The sequence below is a fragment of the Apodemus sylvaticus genome, chromosome 17 (genome assembly GCF_947179515.1).
Source record: "Apodemus sylvaticus chromosome 17, mApoSyl1.1, whole genome shotgun sequence".
Lineage (NCBI taxonomy): Eukaryota > Metazoa > Chordata > Mammalia > Rodentia > Muridae > Apodemus > Apodemus sylvaticus.
This window is the reverse complement of record NC_067488.1, coordinates 27,195,638-27,208,194: the sequence shown is the minus strand read 5'-3', so window position 1 is coordinate 27,208,194 and position 12,557 is coordinate 27,195,638. Positions and strand designations below refer to the sequence as shown.

At 42.9% G+C, this 12,557-nt stretch overlaps 1 protein-coding gene across 1 annotated transcript in view; it reads right to left on the bottom strand.

Moving 5' to 3' along the window:
* Fer1l6 (fer-1 like family member 6) overlaps positions 1 to 12,557 on the bottom strand; it is a 126,211-nt gene that overhangs the window by 86,962 nt on the left and 26,692 nt on the right. The window contains exons 12-16 of the mRNA XM_052161555.1: positions 11,155 to 11,263; positions 8,814 to 8,997; positions 4,922 to 5,042; positions 3,230 to 3,330; positions 269 to 359 (exon numbers count right to left, since the gene is read on the bottom strand). Of these exons, the coding sequence (XP_052017515.1) occupies positions 269 to 359; positions 3,230 to 3,330; positions 4,922 to 5,042; positions 8,814 to 8,997; positions 11,155 to 11,263 (606 nt within the window). The remainder of the gene's footprint in view (positions 1 to 268; positions 360 to 3,229; positions 3,331 to 4,921; positions 5,043 to 8,813; positions 8,998 to 11,154; positions 11,264 to 12,557) is intronic.

Here is a 12,557-nt window from a genome sequence, read left to right as displayed (position 1 = left end):
TCAGAAGAAATAAACAAGGACTGGGGACTCCATGTGAATAAGAAGTTGAACTCCTGAGCTTGAAGGCCATCCTTGTGAATCTCTGTGACTAGATGAGTTCCCTTCCTAGCCAACACTCGGTCTTCCCCACTGCTGTTTCTACCTCACAGAAAAATATGTTCTTTAAACCTTGTCCTTGTCTGCCCTACGACCTATGTGTCATCTGTGAGGTTTATTTTTAAAGCACATGCTTTAGCTGTGTTCAAAATATAAATAGGTTTTCACATACCAGCTCTTGCCGGCAGAGCGTGAGTCGTTTCTTATCTAATGCAGTTTGGTTCAACATTTTCGGCTTATTTTCTGCTCCAGAGATGAAGGCTCTGAAAGAGAATATCCGTTTTGCAGCTTACTTAGTGAAAATCCATCTGTGAGATTCCAGATATTTGGGGAAAAAAATCTATTCTCTGTGGCACAATGGAAAACTGATAGAACCACAGAACCAATGTTTTTAATTTTTGTGTGCTAATTGTTTCTAATTAGGAAAAAAAAGTTGAAATGACACCCAGGTCCTGTGTTAGTTCGAGATTTATGAATTCCACTTCATACATACCCATTGTAACTGCTATCAAAATTCATGACAAATTTTCATGAAATAATACACTCTTACATGTTTAAGACACACCAATACTTTTCTGAAATGTTACATATAAAGCAGATATTTTAGAATCAAGACTGATATGTCCCTACCTTCTTGAAGAGTAACATTTTTGGAGAAGAAATTTCAAATGTGTTTAAAAAGGAAAATAATAACAGCTATGAATACAATTCAAGAAGAAATGTTAATGAACATATTATCTTTATTGATGACTTAAATGATATTAAAATCAATGTGTCTTCACTTATAAAAGTAATATTATCCAAAATTAGTGGTGGCAAGGGAGAGAATAGGAAATGTGGGCTGCTGTAGAAGTAATTGGTTATTTTTTCACAAACTACTTAATAAAACCTATAAACATTTTAACATGTGCATAATTTGATTAAACAATTACACTAGAATTCCTGTCCTTTGGAAATAGTGAAATGATTTTTAAGAATATATAGAGCATTTGCCATGGTGATAGTATGAACAATGAACTATTGTTAAAGGTAAGTTAAATTTATGATGACATATCTATGTGTGACATATTACTGAGTGTAGGAGCAGCCCAATGGACAAATATCTGCTGTCACTGGCAAGAAACAGTGCGTTTTAGGAGTGTGTGTATGTGAGGACATGTGTCTTCAAAGGCAGGAAAAAACATTCTAGGAGGAAAAAATAACCTCTTGTCTCTGAAAGTAGGAATGTACAGAGAATTGAAAATGTATCTTTTTTTTGTTTGTATTTTTTTATTTTTATTTTTTTGGCTTTTTGGATTTGTTTTTTTCGAGACAGGTTTTCTCTGTATAGCCCTGGCTGTCCTGGAGCTCACTCTGTAGACCAGGCTGGCCTCGAACTCAGAAATCTGCCTGCCTCTGCCTCCCCAAGTGCTGGGATTACAGGTGTGTGCCACCACCACCCGACGAAAATGTATCTTTTAATGTCATATCCATAACAGGACTGTGGATTATAGAATATAGATGAACATATTATACAACAGGCATGTGGTCCTTCTGTGGTGAAGATTCACAAAGGAAACTTACAAAGGGGAATCTAGGATGAGAGACCCTAAACCCGGGCTCTGCCTGGTGCCTGTTGGAAACCCTGCCACATTCTCTTTGGGGATCCTATTAAAACTGCATGTCCTGTTCCTTTGTTTGTTTGTTTTGTTTTTTTGTTTGTTTGTTTTTTTAGATTTGGTTTTTTTTCGAGACAGGGTTTCTCTGTATAGCTCTGGCTGTCCTAGAACTTACTCCGTAGACCAGGCTAGCCTCGAACTCAGAAATCCGCCTGCCTTTGCCTTCCAGAGTGCTGGGATTACAGGCGTGTGCCGCCGCCGCCACCACCCCCCCCCCCGGCCTGTTCCTTTTTTATAAAGAATAAGATGGTCTTATTTTGAGTTGGGAGTACTCTTGTTGCATCCCTGTGTTTACTAAAGTACAGGGAATGCCATCCCACTCCCTGGGGTGGGTCAGCACAAGTAGACATGTTAGCGGCTTAGGGTCTGTCCTATCACACAAAGGTTAATGGGAATACATTTTTTTCCTGCGTCAGAGTTGGGGTGAGTGAGCCGTGTTTGCCTTCATTCATCCCCACCTCACAGACCTAGCCTACCCTCTGGCTGTGGGCAGGCCTGGTCACCTCTCCATGATGAATGGAGTGCCCTTGCTGTGGAGGCGGTCTCAGAAGACCAACCATTGGAGGAAAAAAGGCTCAGGAGCTGAGAATTTCAATCTGACCCCAGGTCCAGCCTGCTTTCTCACACCCACAGATCCCAACTAGAAAACTACCATTTTGATTTTTGACACATGTGGGTGTTCTTTCAGCCGAATGAAGGCTTGAAGAAAAAGAGGACAGTTCATTATCACCCTAAGTCCTCCCATAATATGAAAGAGTTATTGAGCAATTACTTGCTTGCCAATGTTTTCCAACACAAGATATGAGGTTATGACGCTTTTAAAAGGTGTTTCAAGGGAATTGTAACTAGCGCTCGGCTCACAGCAGGACTCACGCTTAATAAATATTGCTTTGGGCTGAAAAAATGTAAGCGGCACATTTATTTCTTTGCTTACATGTATATATATGTAAATATACGGAGATAGATAAATATGCACGAATATACATACATGTAACAGAGTATTGGGTATTCCTATTGCCTGTCTACTGGCTTTTACCTTTGATATAATTTAATCTCCACTTTTTAGCAAGCTTATTTTAGCACATTTTTATCTTTGCTTGTCTTGACTGAGTTAACTTCAAGATGGTCCAAGTTGCTCCCATGGGGCAAGCTGCCTCCAAAGACTCCCATGGGGGCCAGTTGCCTCTAAAGGCCCCAGAGAGCCCCACCTTCCATTTGTCCGGCTACAGAATCCCCTTGCTGTTAATGTGGGCGGCACTAGTGACTCGGTGCTAATGCTGTGATGATTTTTTTTCTTGTTCCATATGAAGCTGAGCGGTGGGTGTGTCTTGTTTTGGCTTTTCCCCCTTGGCTGAGAGTGTCTAGAGCTGATACATCACTGTGAAGTACCCAGTCGATGCGCATGAGCACAACTGATTTCTCAAGGTCCTTAAACGCTGAGTTCATCTGAGCTCATCTCTGATGACGTCACCCACCTGCTTTGACTGATGAAGTCACGGAGCGCGGTCTTCATCTTCTCTTCCGGCGCCTCCTCAGAAACCTTGACCAGCTCCCGTACTTCTTCTACTCCTTCTTCCTGAAGACAAACTGCAGAGTCATGGGACTTGTACAGATATTATTGATTGTCACATCCCAGAAACAACAGCTGGCTGTCTTTGTCTCTGTGGTTTTGGAGACAGGAAGTGCCCCCTTTCCTTCGAGAACTTGGCCTGGAGACACAATGGCTGCGTTCCCACTTTGATCCCTCCTTTCCTCAGGTCCAGATGCTCATCCTCACCTGCCTTACAGAAAGCCATTGTGCCCCAGATCCATCACTGCCTACCTAAGCATCATTCTGTGTCACTCACCTTGTGGAAAACCTAATATGGTGAGAAATATCTCATAACTTAAAATTTTATATGTAATTATTAAACAACTTCAAAATGAATATTTAAGTCAATATTGCAGAGTAAAAGAATCCTACTGACATTAAATAGATACTCTTCTGAGTATGTCAGGTTTGGGGACAGGGAATGGGGCAGGTTGGCTGTGGGCAGTGACTATATACTGATATACGTAATAATTTTACATTTCTCTTTGGGCCTAAATTCTAGAATTCTACTCTGTAGATGTCTAGGATTCTACTCAGAGAAAAATTTAGTCTAAAGGGGACGTGCTCATATGCCCACTGCTCTGCTGGAATTTACAAAAGCTGCATTTCCTATCACCTGCCAAAGCCTGGTGCCTGGTGACTCAAGCTTCTTTCTTTGCATCTCCAGTCCGAGGAGCAGGCAGAGCAGGCATTACAATGGACTAAGGATTGATTCAGCCTCTGGCTTGGGCTCCCCGGTTCCAATCCTAGAGTGCCACTTGTTAGTGACCCAGTCACACTATGCACAGCTCCCTCATCTATAAATAGGAAACTAATAGGAGCCATCTACACCGCCACCATCAGGGGAATAAACTTAGTCATGGAGGCCATGAAGGCCTATTGACACAGACCACTCTTTACGAATTCCTTGCTCTCTTAGTGATGAACTAAAGCTATTCTGTCTGAAGAATAAACAAGACTAGGTTTACAAAGCCAGTGGCCTCCATATTATGTGAGCCATCTAGGCCTCTCAAGCTATCTTCAAAGTCTAGTTGTGGAATTCCTAGAATTCCACAATGGGAGACATGGTTTTGCGTTACAGAAGCCAGGTTGCGGAACAAAGAGGAGGAAGATATAATTCTGTCCTTAGTGTAGGCTCTAGAGGACTAGGAAGTTAAGACCAGCGTCATCTGGTGAGGCCTGTGGACGGCCAGTAGAGGATTAGAGGATGTCCCTCCCAAAGGGACATATGGGATGGGGAGGAGATCTGAGAGTAGGAGAGGGGACCAGTTGAAGCCAGATGTCAACTTTGTGAGATGCTTTTACACTTCTGCCTTTGGGAGATGTGGAATCAGCCCCGTGTTAGGTATTGTAAGGCTAAAAGGCAGATTTGGTTAGTTTGGATTCTGATTTGGATAGTTTGATTTGAAATCCAGGGATTTTACACAACATTCTCATTCCTCGGCGTCCACATAGTAGAAGCCATGAAATACAGCAGCCCTCAGTTCAGTGGTCTTTAACCTGAGGTCAAGACCCTGTTGAATGAAAGGGCATAACCTTGTCCCCAGTGTCCCACTCTGTGAATGAAGCCACCTACCAAGAGGTCAGCCATTTTTTCCAGCATGTTGGACCAGTGAAGTCTGAATGTCTGGTCTCCCCAGGAACTGATGAAGGAGATACAGGGTTTCTTGGCACCAAAAGGCAAATAGTTGTAATTTCTGTAACAGGTACATTGGGTGGGTGCGGAAGTCAGTAGGCAATCAGTAGTTTTCAATGAATCCCAATTTGTTCCTGTTTCCTGTGTTCTCTAGGACTGCAGAAGAATGGGGGTAAAACTACTAATGCCATCCTTAGTCGGTAATCGGAGACCTCTGAATGCCGGTTATGTGGCCACCATGAAAAGGATTAAGAGTTACCAACAAATCAAGATGGCAACACACATCTGATCCTAGCACTTGGAATGTAGAGGCTGGAGAAGGATTCAAAGTAAATTCAAGGACAGCCGGGGCTACATTTGCAACTCTCACAATAAAACCAACCAAGAAAAAGAAGTTACCCTCAGACACAGGGCAAAGCTTTGAAATTCTCATCAGTGTATAGAATACATTGGGCAAACCTTCCTCAATGAAGACTTAAATTGATAAAGAAAAAAGAGCAAGGTAACCTTTTAAGTATGCATATTCTGAGTACATTGTATTGGTCCACTGGTATAACAGATGACAGTGAAAATTCTGGAGAAAAGTAAATCATATTACCAATTGGAGATAAAGGCATATATCCCAATCTAAATCAGTACTCAGTGGCTTGACATCATTTTTTCATCCATTTGTCCATCCATCCATCCATCCATCCATCCACCCATCCACCCAATACTTATTCTTGCCAGGCAATAGTACCAGTTATATAGGTGGCTTGTTTGGCTAGGAAGGGATAAGAGGCAGAGCCAAGCAGCAAAGATATGGAGCCCAGGGAATGTGATGGCAGTGGGATGAACATACTTTTAATGCTGATAGAAAAGGATCCTTAATGGAATGAAAGGGAGGCCGAAAAGACAGGACTATGTGTACATTTGGTTGCCAAGGAGAAGGTTAGGTGCATGTGACGGTGGGGCAGGCAGAAGCGGTACAGCCCAAGGGTGACATCCCCTGGCTGATGACAGCTGCTCAATGATCAGGTTTCCCCAGTCCCTGATAATTTCCTCACAAGCAGAGGAGACTGTAAAGAAAGGCAGAGAAGGCAGGCAGGAGGAAAACGCTGGGGGTGGGTGAGGTGCTGACTCTCGAGAAGGGGACGGTGTTTAGAGAAATGTACTTATGGTCATTTGGAGAGACATGGAGGCAGTGGTAGACAGAGGCATGGAAGAGGCAGAGAGAGGAGGAGAGATAGGAGCAGCAAAAGGAAGAGAGAAGGGAAAAGGGAGGGAAGGGTGGAGGGAAGGGGGTAAGGGAAGTGAGGGGAAAGGAGGGGAGAGGAAGGGGAGGAAAGGAGAGGAGAGTAGAAACAAGGTTCATTTTCCTTTCAAACAAAAGCCACAAAGATCTTCAGCCTGAAAGATTAGATGTTCCTTTTTAGCTCTCCAAGATAAATTTCTCCTTAAGTAAACAACAGAATTAGCAAAGGGCCCTGGTCTGCTCTGTAAAAAATGAAATAAACCAGCAGGTGTTCATTCAGAAAAGGAAGTCAAAGAGGCTCTTGGCAGGAACTGAAGTTGTCAGTACAGCAAGACAACAACAAAGACAAAGGGTCAGAAACCAAACTACTCAATTTTATCTCTGCAATCATTTCCCTGAGAACCCTGCATCCTAACAAGTGCCCGCACTGTTGTATTTGTCTCAGGGTTTCCTCTGCCAAGTTGGGTTACCATGTGCTAATGGTAGTCTAGGTCTTTGTCTCTGTGGTTTTCAGTTGTGTTGCTGTGTCTTTGAGGACAGACACAGACGTGAGGCAGTTGAGGGTCTTTGGGTAAGTCATTGTGCTAATGGAAAAGCAATAATGGGGAGGTACCTGGTAGCCACACAGAATGGAGACTGCCAGTGCAGAGGCCAACATAGCTCCCCTGCGACTTTGGGCAAGAATAAACTTCTCCTGAGGATGGAGTGATGAGCCTCCACTGAGGTCACTTATTCCCATTATTCCTCTTCTCTCCCAAGCACAGACTGTGTGCAAATGCACATACTTTATAAAGCCAGAAAGCCAAGAACACATACTCAGTGGAATTGTATTAGGAGTAATAGACATATTGTGTGTGTGTGTATAAAATATGTACAATATATGTATATATATGTACTATATATAATATGTACTATATATAATATATATGTACAATATATATGTGTATATATATATACACATTGTGTATATATATATATACACATTGTGTATATATATATATATACACATTGTGTGTGTGTGTATATATTTTTTGTGTGTATATGTATGTGTATGTACCCATGTATCCTTATATCTGTGTGGTGTGTGTGTATGTGTGTGCATTTGTGTATCTGTGTCTGTGTCTGTACATGTGTATATGTGTGTGATATGTGTCTGTTTATGTGCATGTCTGTCTGTGTGGTCTGTATGTATATGTGTATGCCGCGTGTCTGTGTGTACATGTGTATGTATGTACATGTGTATATGTGTGTGTGGTGTGTCTATATGTGCAAGTGTGCATCTGTGTCTGTCTGTGTCTGTGTATTTGTATGTTTGGTGTGTGTCTGTGTATGTGCATGTTTGTTTGTGTGGACTGTATGTATATATGTGTGTACTGTGTGTCTGTGTGTGTATGTGTATATGTGTGTGTGGTGTGTGTCTGTTTATGTGCATGTCTGTGTGGTCTGTGTGTGTATATGTGTATGCTGTGTGTCTGTGTGTACATGTGTATGTATGTGCATGTGTATATGTGTGTGTGCTATGTGTCTGTGTGTGCATGTGTGTATATATGTGTGCTTGAACACATGGTCACCAGATGCTGGCACTGCTTTGGAAGGTTGGAGACCTTTTGGGAGGCAGAACATTACTGGAGGAAGTGATCACTAGATTTATTGCTTGGCTCCCTTCCTATCTGCTCTCTATCACCTGATGTGACCAGCTGCCAGTCCTGCTCCATCGTGGTGGACTGTATCCCCACGAAATACAAGGGGAAATAAACCTTGTGCCTCTAGCTGCACTTGTCAGTTATTTTTGTCTTAGTAACAAGAAATATATGGCCAGAATTAAGGACACAAAAAATACCTAAGATTTGCCCTGAGCAGACCTTGTCACTTATTGGCTTTGGACAGGAAGGAAAGGTCGACCTGGGGCTGGAGAGAAGGCTCAGCAGTTAAGAGGGTGTGCAGCTGTACAAAGAGCCGGAGCTGCATTCCCAGCATCCCTTGGGGCGGCTCAAAGCCATCCCTCCAGCTCCAGGGAATCCGACACACCTTCCTGGATTCAGCGGGCACACTCACAGATACACATAGCTCCCCCACCCCGACACATATGCATATAATTTAAAACAAATCTTTAAAATATGGAAAAGAACAACTGACAATCTCCAACAGTGGGTTGGAAGACAGAGTGGAGGGATCTGTCTAGGACAGCAAGCTAGGAAACGATATGAGTCCGGTCAGCCATTTACAAGCCGCCCAAATGGGGGCATCTGATCGGCCCCATCTGGAAAGAGGAGCACTGCGAGGAGACAGACTGGGAAGTCAGTTCCTAGGGAAATGTCTGGACCGCTTTAACCAGACACTCGTGGAAATGGTTTTCTCTCGGGTCTAAACAGTAACCATCGTGGCTGCTCTGTCTTTAGATGAATTCCCTGGGTGTGTCATTGCGGGACTAAGGATTTACTAGAGAGGTGGTTATAATGTTTTCCTGTTTGCAGCTGGTTCCCAGCACTGAGTTAAGATTTGTGTTTCTTATCAAAAGCTGAAAGAAACAGTCCCAGGAATTGGTAAAAATTCTCTCTCAGCGGAAACTTTGCTCACACCTGCCCTGTCTCTTCCTACCTGTTCCCGTCTGTCACCAGAGGCTTCTCCGGGTGGGTGGTAGAGGCCATGGAGATGACAGTGTCATGGGCCACATCTTTTTCTCCTTCATGCAGTAGAGGAAGGACATCCTCTTCAGTCAGCTCAGCCGATTTCTTCTTACTCCCATGGTGAGACCCTCCATCAATCAGGTTCCCAAAGTTTCCTTCAGAGACAAGAGCAATGGGCTGTGTATCAGTGAGTGGGGTCAGTTAGCTTGGCATACCCACACCCTTTCACAGCAAGGAGCCAGGATTAGTCAGCTTGGCATACCAACACCCTCTCACATCAAGGAGCTAGGATCAGTCAGCTTGGTATATCCACACCCTCTCACAGCAAGGAGCTAAGATCTCAGGATAAAGGCAGAAAGAACAACCGATGGAGAACAAGAAAACTGATTGACAAAGCCAACAATTCTTAATTTCTTGTTCATAAAACCTACACAAGTTGCAAATTAAGACAGTTAAGGAAAAAGAAAATCCACTGGAGGTTTTAAGTTATTTATAGCCATGTTATTTTTTTAACCTATTTTAATTTTATCACATTATTTTGTGTGCATACATATATTTATGAGTAAGTATGGTGGTTGGAGGACAACATGCAGGAGCTGGGGTCCCTCCTTCCACCTGTGCATCCCAGAGACCAAAGTCAGGGGACCAGGCTTAGGTGCAAAATGCCTTGGGTCCCTGCGTTATCCTTGCTTTTATAAAATCTTATTGTATGAATTTCTCCTAGCGATGAAATTCACCATGGAGACTTGATAAACTATCGCTCTGAATGTGTCATTTGGTAATCAAATTTTTTTCTCAATAAAATATTAGGAACCTTCTCAAAACTGCTTCTTCTCTAAGAGAAATCTGAGTATCCAAAGATGGCATCATGATTTTAAAGAGAGTGAGTGGGTATTGGAGAGAGAGAGGAGCAGGGGTGGGGAAATGACTTCCTGTGAGAGAAGGTCTCTCCAACATGTACAGGGACTGCACACTGCTCCAGCCAGTGTCCTAGGGTCACTGGCCCCACCCCTAACCCAGAAACAATTTCCACTTGATAACTAGTTTCCTCCAAGGGAGACTCACTGGGGAAACAAATGCCCCTTAAAGGTAGGCTGCAGGAACTGGAGAGATGGTTCAGAGGGTAAGAGCACTCACTGACTGTTCTTCCGAAGGTCCTGAGTTCTAATCCCAGCAACCACATGGTGGCTCATAACCATCTGTACAGCTACAGTGTACTCACATACATAAAATAAATAAATCTTTAAAAAATTTTAAAAAAATGTTAGACTGCATGCCCTGCAGTAGATGCCAACAGAAAAGGAACTCAACGGCAGCTTTGAAGCTTCCTTGTCTCCTAATGCCACATCAGAGCTTTACCTTTTTAATATTGATATTATTTTTAAAATTTTTATTTATATATTATTATTTTATATTTTTATTTATATTTCTCTATATTATACATATATAGAATGGGCTTCCTGGCTGTTCAAATGAGTGGGTGTCTGTTTCTTGTGCCTTCTCTTGACCAATTCTGATGTTAATTTTTGTTTTCATCATATTATATAATATTATCTATCCCTTAGAAGCCTGTTTGTTTTCTGGTGAGAGACAGAAAGAGGGCGGATCCAGCTCAGAGAGGTGGGAGGAGCCAGGAAGAGGAATCGGGGAACAGAAATCATAATCAGGAAGGCATTTATTTTCAGTAAATCAATAAAAGGAGAAAAAAAAAGGCAAGGCCTCTCCTGCCAGAATTTTGTCCTTCACAGTCCTAACAGACATCTTCATCCTGTGAACATGTAGACGTGGGCTCTCTGCCAGGCCTCCAGCTGTGTAGCTCAGGGCTGCAACTCATTTCTACTGCCCTCTGACCTGCTGCAACAGGACTGCCTGGATGCGAATCTGTTTTTCTCTGATGGAGTTAGTGCTCTTAGATGAGCTGCGCTTTAGCCACGCCTCTATTGTATGACATGTGGCATCAATTTTCCAAATCTTGCAACTCTGTTAGGAGTCATAATTCCCATGGTATACATGAGGAAACCAAGATTCAGAGAAATTAAGTTATCCTAAAGTAATGGACCCAAGATTAGTAACCCGAGTCCCTGAATCCAAACCTACACTGATTGCTGTTTTGTTTTTGTATGTTTCTTTTAAAAAGATCAATAGGAATAAATTTACTCTTTATGTGTTGACACTAGGTAGCCAGGGAAGTATCCTTTCTTTTTGAGGTCCTGACTATAATTTCCACCACAGAATAATCACCTTATGTAAGGCATTAGTTTACTTATTCAAGAGACAAGCATTCCCCAAACCCTACCAGTGTCCACACTCACCAACAGAAACTTCAAAGCTGATAGGTTTGTCTCCAATCTTCCTGTCAATCATGGTAGCTTCAAAAAAGGCTCCAAAGAGTAAAAAGTCCTCATATTTTTCCGGTATAATCTGCAGAGAGAGAGAAAAAAATTGCTAGACAGAGCTGGCTTCCCTTCCTCTCTAGAAAGCCAAGTTAGTGAAACTCACATGGTCTAGTGTACTCCATAGATGTCTGAGTCTCGGTTACAGCTGGAAATGCCATGCCCTGCCCCTAAGCAGACAGCAGCAATCGTGGCCAACAAACTCTCGTTCAAACTCAGCTAGACGCTGATCAAAAACAACCCAGAATCACCCTCTGAACTGCCAGCTTAGCATACAGGGAAAACAGTCTCCTTTCATGGCAAAAGATAAGCTTGGTATGTGTCTTCCCCAGATGCTGTTTGGGGGTGGGAGGCACACTCAACAGGTGTTCAGACCCAGGAAATCAAAGACGAGATGCTGAGAGTCACGGCGCTGGACCCTTACACGTGAGCCTAACTGTGTGGCTTAGATACGTGCTCACAGACATTTATTAATGTTGCTTATAACAACTTTGAGAGCCTGGAATCTAGACCACTCCCATGTGTTCTTTGAGATTAACATATGTTAACCTGTTGCCTTGGGGTGGATCCATAGTCAATGTTTACTTTCTTAAATAATTAGCATGGTGGTTTGAATCGTTTGGCCCCCATAGACTCAAGTGATTGATTACTCCCCCTATGGGGACTAGGACTATTAGGAGGTGTGGCCTTGTCGGAGTAGGTGCGGTTTTGTTGGAGGAAGTGTGTCACTGTGGGTGTAGGCTTTTAGGTCTCCTGGTGCTCGAGTGTGGAAGAGCCTCCTTCTCCTGGCTGCCTGCAGAAGACAGTCTCCTCCTGGCTAACTTCAGATTGAGATATAGAAATCTTGGCTCCTCCAACACCATGTCTGTCTACACACTGCCAGGCTTCCTGCTATGAGGATAATGCTGTAAGCCCCTCCCAATTATAATTAAATGTTTGCCGTTATAAGAATTGCCTTGGTTGTGGTGTCTCTTCACAGCAATAGAACTCTAAGGCGATTAGGAAACTCAGATAAAAAGAAGGGAGTGTTAGGCATAGCAAAAGCATTAATCAATCCTGAGTATCTGGGGTGTCATACACACAGAAAGCTGTTGGAGGGAACCACCTGTATGTGAATCAAAAGTGCTTTTGTATTGAAAAGACCATTAGAGCTCTCTACTCCAACTTCTACCACTTACCTTTATTAAAAAAAAAAAGGTGCAGAAGGATTAAGGGGCTTCCAAGATCACACAGCAAGACTAAGTCAGCTGTGGCTTAAGAGAGATTCTTCACCAAGGCTGAGTGGTCCAGTAACCTACAGGTAACCTGGAAGACTGGACCGT